Source organism: Vidua macroura, chromosome 14, assembly GCF_024509145.1.
Source record: "Vidua macroura isolate BioBank_ID:100142 chromosome 14, ASM2450914v1, whole genome shotgun sequence".
NCBI lineage: Eukaryota > Metazoa > Chordata > Aves > Passeriformes > Viduidae > Vidua > Vidua macroura.
The window spans coordinates 16,319,698-16,331,332 of NC_071584.1; the positions used below are offsets into that span (position 1 = coordinate 16,319,698).

The 11,635-nt window shown below is 45.0% G+C and overlaps 1 protein-coding gene across 1 annotated transcript; it reads right to left on the reverse strand.

Annotated features, from left to right (window-relative positions):
- Nucleotides 1–1,539: 1,539 nt before the first annotated feature.
- CHMP1B (charged multivesicular body protein 1B) lies at nucleotides 1,540–10,210 on the reverse strand. Its single transcript, XM_053990340.1, has 8 exons — nucleotides 10,087–10,210; nucleotides 7,871–7,968; nucleotides 7,009–7,155; nucleotides 6,147–6,215; nucleotides 5,895–6,002; nucleotides 5,504–5,547; nucleotides 5,128–5,200; nucleotides 1,540–4,554 (listed from the first exon to the last, which is right to left on the reverse strand). The coding sequence occupies exons 1-8, from the start codon at nucleotides 10,100–10,102 to the stop codon at nucleotides 4,510–4,512; spliced, it is 600 nt and encodes a 199-aa protein (XP_053846315.1). The 5' UTR covers nucleotides 10,103–10,210; the 3' UTR covers nucleotides 1,540–4,509.
- Nucleotides 10,211–11,635: the final 1,425 nt, after the last annotated feature.

Below are 11,635 nucleotides of genomic sequence, written 5' to 3' on the forward strand. Positions count from 1 at the left end.
TTATTTTGATATTTTATTTATTTATATTTTGGTTTATTAGTCTATATAATTAGCATATGTATATCATTCTCTGGATTGTTTGGATTATTAAATATGCATATTTAGATTAGGAATATGAAATATTTTATTCTCTGAAATCCTCCTTATTTAGGTAAGGGCTTTGAGCAGCCTCTGTGCTGAGTCTGGATCTGGCAGCTCCTCATGGTGACTGGCACCATTGGAAGACCCTGGAAAGCTTTCCCAAAGCCTGGATCCTGCAGCCCCTTTGATTTTCCCTTTTGAACCATTTCGTGCAGGTGATCCAGGCTGAGTTCCCTAACAAAGAGCAGCAAAGGGAAGCAGGAGCCTGGGAGAGTCTCTCAGTGCATCTTCTCCCAGTGAAAGCGGCTCCAGTGGCACGTGAAATTAGTTACAGATTGTTCACGTCGGGCCTTTCCCTCATGGAATGGTAATGAAGGGAGCTGCTTCCGAAACAAGCAAGGCCACTGACCCTGCTCGGGGTTCCACTGCAAAAATACTGTTTCAAACAAGAAAGTTGGGAGCCAAGTGCTGTCGTGAGCTCAAAGCAGCCTGAGCAAGTGGTGAAAGCAGAACTGCAGAGAGAATCCTGAAATTAAAGTCAATCCGTCATCAAAGTAAAGCTCATCAAAGCTCTGATAAAAAAATAAAATTTAGCACTAAAATCCATTTCCATCAGTGCATATTGAGTGTTTCCTTATGTACAAACCATAAGAATTATCACTGGTCAAGAGTAGAATGACAACAGCTAAAAACCTCTAAGATTTAACTAAAAATGAAATTTCAACCCAAGTTTTAAGCACAAAGTTACTCACTATCCTCCTAACAGATCTCAGAGACCTAAATTACCCCCAAAGGCAGCAAAGGACCGTGTAAGAGTGTTTAGTGCAGACTGACTCCATTCAGCTGATGGCCCGTGGATGTGCTGCCGAGCTGGATTTTGGGATCAAAGCCCCGGCACAGGCGCGTCCTACAGCGAGTGGATACTGCCCAAACAAAGGTTCCACGGGAGACACTGCTCCCTGAACCAACCATCCTTTAACCACTCCAACCAGTCATTTCTGTAGGATCCGTCAAAGCAAAGCCTCAGGTGCCCTCTGCTGGCTCTTGAACGACTGAACAGAAATGTTAAAATTGAAGATTTTTAGGGCTGGGAAAGTCAAACTGAATCCCAAACTCAAACCCACATCACCTCCTTGCCAGTTTTCCAGTGGCCCCTTGTTCTGTGTGTAAGGGCAGAAAACCCTCAGAGATGTTTAAGCACGGGGCTCTCTCCATATCAAACTAAACATTTTTAAACACCCCATAAAATTAAGAGTTGATGTTGTTACACTTAATATTAATTACTCCCCAAATTTGTCCCAAATCTCTCTCAGTAGTACTCTCTTTATTTTCTTCTTGTTTTCTCCCCATAAAGATTGAATTTTCTGGATGCCTTCCCACAGGAAAGAAATCCCATCTTCTTGTCCATCCATGTACAGAGACCTGTAGCAGCCACACAGCCTGGACACACACCCAGAATGAGTTGTCTGTACAATTTTATTTTCCACCTGCAGTTACATTTACAAACTGTCCCATACAAGTAAAGCAGTTTTCAAAGTGAACTCAACCAGAGCTACAAAAATTATTCTCTTCTCTATACACGGCACCAGTTTCAGAATTTATGTCTATACACAACTGCTGATTATGTTCAACAAAATTCACTATTTTTTGGCTCCAAGGATCTCCACAAAGGCAACTGTATAAGTTTTATCCCGTTGCAATCATGACATTAAAGTTCTTGTTTTTGTTTTGCTTCCCTCTCCTTTCATCTGAAGCTTTGCATGGCTTTGTTTTGGATTCTAATGAAGACAAAGCTACCAGAAACCAGCAGTTTTAAAAATAAAGGATAAAAATGCTGAGCAAAACCATCCAGCAACATATCAAGCAATGTTTCACTTTAGATGTGCCTGCTCATCAGCAGAAATATTGACATTTTAACTGGCAATAAGGTTCCAGAAAAGCACAAACAAGTGATTTAACATGAAATGAACTTTACAAACAGTCAACTTACAGAGACAAAACAAGGTCGGAGTGAGGAGCCAGAGCTGCTCAGGGAAGAGAAATGTTTTGAGGAGCCTGAAGGGAGGAAGGATGAAACTCAAATATTGCTTTAAGAGTAACTTTCAGCTTTAAGCATTTCCAAATGCCGTAAGAAGAATGTATGTATTTAAGATATAACGTCAACCTTTCTGGATGCAGCTCGCAGCCAGGAGTGAAAGCATTTCCCCAGGAGAGGGCAGGAGTTCTGTACACAGGAGCTGCCAGCCCCAAACCCTGGCACGGCTGGAATACACAGCAACTCCGGGAGTGGAGTCAACAGGGCAAAAATTCCCTGTCTCAAACACCTATTTCTGCCTAAGCCTCTTTGCACCACAGTCCCACAGACATAACTTTAATTATGTCAGTCAAACCTTTGTATTTGTTAATTCTTTTCAAGAAACAACAGTGGAAATCTGCACTGGTTCTGGAGTTCACCAGCCTGGGATAAGATCAAAACTCCACAACAATCAATAAAATAATGAAGCTTATTTAACCTTTCTGTTGTAGCAACCTCAGCCCCAGTCTATTTTTAAATCCCTCCAAGGCTCACAGCAAGGCAACAGACTGGGAAAATCAACCATGTGGGAGCTCAGAATTGCTGTCTGACCCTCAACTAATTCCAGAATGGCCCAAATCAGTCTAACAGCAGCATCATTTTTAACATTAGAAAAGCCAGACACAGTAGCTGGAGCTGTCTGCTTTCAGACACTGAATCCTCAGTAGTTCATGGACAGCTCTGAGTAAACTCCGGTGTGGAGCGATTCCACAGCAGGAAGCTTCCAGCACTCCCATGATATGAAGTAACTGAATATTAAAAAGCTGAAGGAAGTCCAGCAAGGCAAAGGCACACACACAGTCACCCCAGCTGGGCAACTGGGTTGCATAGATACACCATGACCTTGGTTACAATGTTCAGAGCAGCCAGGGAAGAAAATGCAGGGAAAAGTTCCTTTCTAGGATGTTTTATTAATCATTTGAAGGAATCATAGCCAAACTACAGCTGTCAGTATGTGGTTTCTAAACACCTTCCAACTTCTCCTGTTTACAGGAGGAATACTCAAGGTATTTACATTTATTTTAAACACCACTTTCTTTCTAACAAGTGAAAAGATCCCATTTTAAACTCAGTTCAGCTGAGTTTAGTTCAGCTGGATTTAGTTCAGCTGCCAGTATGAGAGAATCCCACAACATTTCAGGTTGTTTTGTCTATCTTATTTTCCTTATTTTTGCAGTAACCTTGATTACTTCAGTACATAACATCCTGCTCAACCCTCCCAGTGAGATGGTAAGACATTCAAAATAATGTCTGAAACTGCTCTGAAATGTTTCATCATTTTTGCACATTTTCACTGAAAAAATCCCGCTTGAATAAAAAACTGAGTTTTTACTTTTTCCTTGAACAATTCCCTAACACTGGAAAACCCAAGTGGCCCTGAACACCAGGCATGTAAAACCAATTCCAAGCCTGGTGTGCCACACCTTCCCTCACCCCTACAAAGACAAAAAATAAAAATGAGTAAAAAAAAAATCAGGAAGAGAATTTGAACATCACTGTTTATCACAACATATGACAAATGGTCTCAGGTACAACTTTCTACCACCATTTCTTATTTTACAACTGCAACAAGAGTTTGAAGCTACTGAGAGCAGCCACTCTCTTACTATGCAGAAATATAAAGGGATTGATAGAATTAGCTCCTCCATACAACTAGAATATTAAAAACAATGTGATGTTATCTGCAGAGAGCAACAGATATGGCAAAGAGTCCAAAAATACACTTTATTCCTCCTGTGCTGAAGTGATGCCACCATACAAGTCCCCAGTAATATGAAATCAGCTTTTGGTAACTCATTTTTGAACTAAACTGTTAATTTCAGCACATTTATCCTAAATTTTAAAGACTAAAAATCTCAAAGTCCACTTATTTTTTTCAACAAGTGCATTTCCCAGGAGGTCCATGCTGTCCATCCCTGCATGTTCCAGGAGTTTGGCTCTGTAGGAAAATTATCTACAACAATCATCTGAACTGATCCATCAGTTCTCCAACCAGAAACAGTTCTCATAATTTAAAAAAATCACTTCATAATTTAAAATATATCTGACACTTTGCTTTGCCTGGAACTAGAATGTACCACCATTAGTAGCTGACTTAGAACATCAACTTGAATTTGTGAAAAAAGCTTGCAAAAAAATAGATCAACTTCCAAATGTACAGAAAAGGACATTAGAGCTGATATTTTTGGGTCACTTAATGTATTTCAGAAAGAGTAGCAAGCTGGGAGTGAAGTACTCTATATTACAAATATTCAAACACCTAAGCTGGACTGTTTTACACCTTGAGTGTAGTGCAGGGTTAGTTCCAGACAGGGAATTTGGAAGCAGGTCCAAAGAACTGCAGCTCTGTTCAGTTAGACTTGATCACGTAGGCGGGCCAGTCTCTGTGACAGCTCATCCTGCACAGTTGGAAAACAAAAAGGGAAAATCAACCAGCAACAGGAAAAGCAACTTTTGCCATCTCATGTCCAGCTGATGAGAAATTCTCTCATGGCTTAACAAGATTTGCTTAAGACCTCAAGCATGGCTCTGAGGAAAGAGTTTCAGAACACAAAATTAAGCAGGGAAAGATTTTTTTTTTTTAAAGAATGTGGAATATTTGATAGGACAAAGGGGCTGAAATCCTCCCCTGGGAGGGTGGGGAGGCCCTGGCACAGGGTGCCCAGAGAAGCTGGGGCTGCCCCATCCCTAGGAGTGTCCAAAGCCAGGCTGGATGGGGCTTGGAGCCACCTGGGATAGGGGAGGGTGTCCCTGCCCATGGCAGGGGTGGCACTGGATGAGTTTTAGGGTCCTTTCCCTTTAACGTTCAGTAAGTGTATTGTTAAAATTACTTTGATAGCAAGATTTTAACCACACAGTTTCCTTGGAACAGCTGAAATAGAATTTAGCATATTGTTTTGACTGAGTGAAGCATTAATTCTCACATCCCATTTCTCCAGAAAGCATCGACCTCACTGAAATCCAACATTTACCTGTTCTGCTGAGGCCACGCTTGTACCAACAGAACCTGTCTGTCCTTGAGGTAGTTCCATGTTCAGATCAAGGCTAACAGGAGAAAACAGAGCAAACACCAAGTCAGGCATGGGTGGATCAAGGGAGAAGCAGAATAACTGACAGCAGAGGAATAATGAGACAGCACCCCCTGAACACTCCAGAGTTACACATGCTGGTGAGTAATTTTGACTCACGACCAGGACAAGTCAGGTATGTCCAGAGGTAAAAGGAAAATTGAGTTTTTTCTCTGCTTCCAAGAGATAGCTTATAAAACAAGGGTATTTGACCTTAGATATAATCAGCAAGGGTTGTGGGAACCAAAATTTATTCTAAAGAAATAGAAATTTCACCTACCCTGCTTCATCTGCCATTTCCTGCAGAAGCATGTCCACTTGGTTCTAAAGGAAAACAAAATAGATTGTTGCATTTGGAGTTTCTGACAAACCTCGTTAGATTTTCAGAGGACAGGAATTATTTTAACAAAACTGATTTAAAAGTAAATACCTTTGGCAGAATAGTTTTGGGCTTAACCACTAGAAGGTATGAACTCAAAAATAAGGAGCAGAGGTGCTCAGCAGTTAAAATTACATTAATTGAACTCTGCCTTGTAAATAATGCTTCTACAGAATTCAACTTATTTGTAAAAAACCCCAAACATATACCTGAGTGTTTCAAGTGCTGTTAATGAATAGTTTAGACACATAATTTAAGATCACCTTGCTAAAATATATTTTATCATCCTTACCTGTGGCGTTGTTAATGTTGTAGTGTTGCTCATTGTGTCTTCCATCTGCTGTGTCTGAACATCCAGTGTCTCAAACTGATGCTCAAATTTGTCCATTAGTGCAGATATCTATGAAAAATATGAATCAAATCACTTATCTTCAGATAACAGTAAAAATACATCTCAACTGGAAAACTTTTGAGTGAATTTCCCTTTGTAAAACTTGTGCCTTTGGCTTTTGATGTCAGCTCCAAGAAAATTAAGTCTGTTCACCTTTTCCAAGTTCATGCTCTTCAAGGTAGCATCCATAGACTTCACCACCCCCGCCATCGACTTTGTAACCTGAAACAAGGGGAAGGACATTATTACAAGGAAAAAAAAAAGAGCAGTTTAGGAACAAATTCTTCCCTGTGAGGGTGGTGAGGCCCTGGCACAGGGTGCCCAAAGAAGCTGTGGCTGCCCCTGGGTCCCTGGAAGCGTCCAAGGCCAGGCTGGACGGGGCTTGGAGCAACCTGGGACAGTGGAAGGTATCCCTGCCCAAGGCAAGGGGCAGCACTGGATGGGCTTTAAGGTCCCTTCCAAGCCAAATTATTCTGGCATTCTGCCATTTCCTACTCAGCTCTCTTATCTCTGTCCACAGAGGTTTGAGAGTACCAAACAGGAGGGAACATCCTATTGCCGTCTGGAATGTCGTATTTTAAATAGCTCCTACCATTCCCAGCTCTAGAAATTAACTCAGCCACTGAAATACACATTCTGAGGCACAAGTCACTAAAAATGAACTTTCTATGGCATTCATTTCTGTAGATTTGAGACCTGTCTCTGTTAAGGGATCCATTTGATCCACAGATCACAATGAACTTTCAAGGTGAAGAACAGTAAATTAGTTTATCTTAAACAACTATCTATTGGAATCACAACTTCTGCCTCATGACTTTATTTTGATTGAAGGGGAGAAGTATCTTTGTGAAATAATCCAAAGAGCAGCTGCCAGAGGAATTCCAGCAGCCGATTTACTCTTGGCTACCTCTAAAACCGAAAGTGAAAGTTCCCAGCTCGTTGCAGCCGGGATGAAGCCACTCCAGAGAGGATGAGAGGTCTCCTCCTCGCCCCTGCAGGATGGGGAGGGCCTCACCTTGCCCATGGTGACAGCAGTCTGGACTCTGGCTGCCACGGCGTCCACGCGGGCGCTCATGCGCAGGAAGTTGATGGCCTGGTTCTTCTGGCGGATGGCGTTCTCCGCGTGGATCCGCGCCACCTCCATGTTCCCCTTCTGGATGGCCTTGGCAAAGAGGGAGACACAAAAGGAAAAGCCTTTTACCCTCCCCAGCTCTTGTACACAGGATTTCTGTGTAGTCTGTTTTGGCTTTGAAAGAAACATTAATTAGTCACTATATATTTTTCTATTAAAGAAGTCAACAAATCCCTCTTGCCACAATAGATCCCAAGCATTTCCAAGATGAGAACTCCCAACTTCTTTCCAAGGAAGGCATTGGAAAGAATGCACTTCAAATAGGCAGTTTTGGAGAGCTGCAGAAACACAATTTCTGTTCCTGAGAACAGTTCCAGTCTCAAGACACAAACACAGGCACAGGTGGTACAGCTGTATCCCATGGGCAAAACCACAGCAAATCAATTCAGTCTCTTTCTTCACTACTTCAAGGACTCAAAAGCTGTTTTGAAGTTCCTCTCCACAAGCACATTTAATACAAGCTGATAAACATGAAGTGGTTTTAACTCTGAGAACAACAGCCTCTACCAAAGCACATACAAGACAATGCTCTAGGGAAGCAAATGCCACGAGCTGTCCATGAGGATGCACAAGGATTTATCCTCATGTTTATTAATAAACACAGGAACATTTATAGTCACATATTTTAAATCACAAACATTGACCACAAGATTATTAGCATGCACACCAGGGAAATGACAAAACACCAGATGTCTTCCTGCCCTAGCAGGCAAGCAACAGATCTAAAAACTTGGTTCAGACTTACCTTCTTAATTTTAGCTTTCTCAGCCTTTTCTTCTTTGTCGCATTTTTTGGAGTTCCTGTTGAGCTCCTTTGCAGCAAACTTCAAATTAAACAGGTGTTCTGCAGTGCAAGTTAAGGGACCAAACCTATTTCAGAGTGATAAATCCAACCAGCAAACACCCCCAAGAGGAACTGAGGGTGGTTCTCTGCCGGTTACTTTCACTCCCATACCCGAAGCCTGCGACTCCCAGTGAAATGATGTGGTTTCCTGACCTGGCTGGAACCCCCCCATCCAAAAAAACCCCAAAGCCACTGAAGAACACAACAAATGAACTGTGTAACACAAACTGGCTCAGCTGGCCACAGCCAGCTACAACCCAGTAAGATCCTGCATTTAAATTGTTCATCCAGCTCCTTCCCAGCCCTGGGTCATGTGAGTGGTCCCAGGCTCCCCAACAACTCTGTCATCTGACTTTTGGGCAGAGAGTACTTCAGTCATAAAGAGAAACTTTAAAAACAAAAGTTCAACTGCTTAAACAGAGAGCTCCAAGGAAACAGTAATACAACCCTTCAGAGTGATTTGGAATGACTGCACTAAACTATTACTGACAGAGAATCTGTGTGCTGTAAAAATAACAATCAAAAACATTATCTTAAAATACTGTTGATGAAAGCTTCCAAATAATATCAGTCTTTCTCAAACAACATGTAAGTAAAAAGCCTTGTAGGTTTATTTCCTGCCACCTGTGATATCCCAAGAGGAAGATGCAGCAGGTACTAAGATGATTAACAATTAAGTGGAAGCACAAAGCTAAACATTACGAGTACTTAAGATTTCTTCAATATTTCAAGCACATAAATTATTCCAGAGCTGTTTTCTGCTTTAAAGTCCAGCCATTCCTCTTACTCTGACAGCAACCTGGAAACATGAGGAATGTCTTTTGTTATCCTATAAACATCACAAGCAGGCTACAAACAGGTAACAAACATGACTTTGCATTTAGGATATCTATTAATGTAGGTACCAGAACAAGAGCAGTTTATTTTGAAATAACTTCCTCAGTTACTCAGCTAGGGAATTTACCTGACATTTAACCAGCTCACCTGCCACCTCCTCAGCTCACCCATCCCTGCGGAGCACATTCCTGCTCCTCCCTGCAAGTGTCTTTCTCAACATGCCACAAACGGAGTAGAACCCAACTTCCACCTCAGTTTGTGACTCACAGTCAGCTGCTCCAGCAATCCTGTCAGTCCCAGGACAGCCGGCACTGCCTGCACATTCCAACCACACTGAGACCACTGGAATCCATGCTGAGACCTCTGGGCTCTGAAAGAGTTTTCTGCCCCTGTGTGTGAAGATGGTTTTATACAGCAGGAAAGTTTCAGTCAGCCTATACAGGGCTCTGCGTGTAAATTCTTTCCAAGAGCAGGAAGCACAGCTGACGTGGTGGCTGTCTGGGGGACAGCCCAGCTGACATCACTCCAGTTTACACACATGTATGCTGTCCCTGCTGCCCCATGTATACTATTTTTAGTATAAATCGTGTTTTCTGCCTCAGGAACTGGGCTGTCCCTCCATCCACCACAGCCCTGCCTCCTCCTCCTCACTCCCAGCCCAGGCTGCCTCCTCACACCTTGGGAAGAGACACCGAACTTCCCACTCACTTCCTTGTCCCTCCAGGGTGGTGAAACCACAGAATGATGGAATAACTGAGGTTACAAGGGACTCCTGGAGATCACCCAGTCCAACCCCCCCGTTATGGACACAGGAACGTGTCCAGGTGGGTTTGGGATTTCCCCAAACAGAGACTCCACACTCTCATGGCAGCTGCTCCAGTGCTCTGCCCCCTCCACGGAAAGAAGTTCCTCCTCGTGCTGAGGTGAACTCTTGGTTTTCAGTTTATGACCCCTGCTTCTCATCCTGGTGCCGGGCACCATCCTCTGACACCCCCTAGAGATACTGGTGTGGAATATGAGATCCCTTCTCGGTTTTCTCGTCTTTAGAAGAGAATTCCGATCTTGAGAGCGCTCAGCCCCTGCCCGTGTCACACCCAGCCCTCTGGTGCTGCCCCTCGGGCCCCGCGACCACCGCCGTGAGGGGGATTCGCCTCCTCGTTCCCCCGCGCCCCGGGGGCTCCTCCCGGCGGGGAGGCCTCGCTCGCCACCGCCACCGACACCTCCCCCGGCCCGGCCCGGCGGCTCCCGGCCCGTCCCGCCCGCGGTCCCGCCCGAGGATACTCTCCATGTTGGACATTCTGGCGGCCCCAGGGGGAGCGGCGCGGCTCCGGACCGGGCTGGGGCAGCGCTGGGCCCGGGGCGGCGGCGGCTCCGGCGGCTCCGGGTTCCGGCCCCGTGATGAGCCGGGGCGGGGCCGCGCCTGCGGCTTTGGGCTGGGAGAGACCGAGAACCTCATCCCGGCCCTCCCCTGCTGAGGGCAGGAGCACATCCATAGGTTGGGGTGCTGGAAATCCCAGCCAGCCTGGGTTTGGACATTTTCAGGGATGGGGGACCCACAACTTCTCTACGAAATCTATTCCAGGGCCTCACCACCCTCACAGGGAAGAACTTCCTCCTAATATTCAGTCTAAATCACAGAATATCCTGAGTTGGAAGGGATCCACAAAGATCATCAGTCCCTCTCTTGGCCCTGCACAGACACCCCAACAATGCCACCCTGAGCATCCCTGGGAGCGTTGTCCAAACGCTCCTGGAGCTCTGGGAGCCTTGGGGCCATGCCCTGGGACCCTGGGCAATGCCCGACACCCTCTGGGGGAAAAACCTTTCCCTGATCTCCAGCCTGAGCCTGGCACAGCTCCAGCCATTCCCTGGCTCCTGTCCCTGTCACCACAGAGATCAGCGCCTGCCCCTCCACTTTCCCTCATGACGGAGTTGTAATTTCGCTGTGTCCCCTCAGTCTCCTCCAGCTGAACAAACCAAGTGCCCTCAGCTGCTCCTCAAGGCACTTCACCATCTTCATGTCCCCTCCTTTGGACATCTCTCCTTCAGTCTGAATCCATCCCCCAGTTGCCCTGTCTCTCCAGGCCCTTGTAAATAAATAAATAGTGTCTCTTTGTCTTTCTCGTCAGCTCCTTTAGGTACTGGGAGGCCAAAATTACGTCACCCCAAAGCTTCTCCATGGTGGACACCCCTAGATCTCCCAGCTTTTCTCCAGAGCAGAGCTGTCCCATCCCCTCTAATCATTTGTGGCCTCTGGACTGGCTCCAGCAGCTCCGCGTCCTTCTGGATCCCAGGGCTGGAGGCAGCTCTGCAGGGCAGAATTCCCCCTTCCTGCTGCCCATACTGGGATGAGCCCAGGACTTGGGGGCTGTGGGCTGGGCCATGTCCAGCCTCCCACCCACCAGGATCTATATTTAACAATATTTTCTGCTGAAGCATCTCAGACAAAACTTGCCAGAGGAGTGATGCATCGGAGCTGGCAGTTCTTCCCAGGTGAAATGCCTGTAAGAGTTGTGGATACGGTAATAACACAGGAGTGCTTGTGGCAAATGAACTGCAAAGAGTGTGACAGAAGACACTTGAGCAAAGCCAGTAACTAATTATTCTTGCTGGTGTCTCAGCAGTCTGAATTTATAGTGATAAAGATCACTGAGTCCTGGCTGTGAAAGCTTTGAAACCAAACTGGTGACACCACAGCAGTGACAGACTCCATGTGTGTAATAGGAGAGGTCTGCAGGAAGGACCTTTTTATCCAGGAGATGGGAAAAGATGAGATTTTCTGGATCTCATAATTCTCAGTATCACCAGTTCACAGAAGTGTTATTTTCTA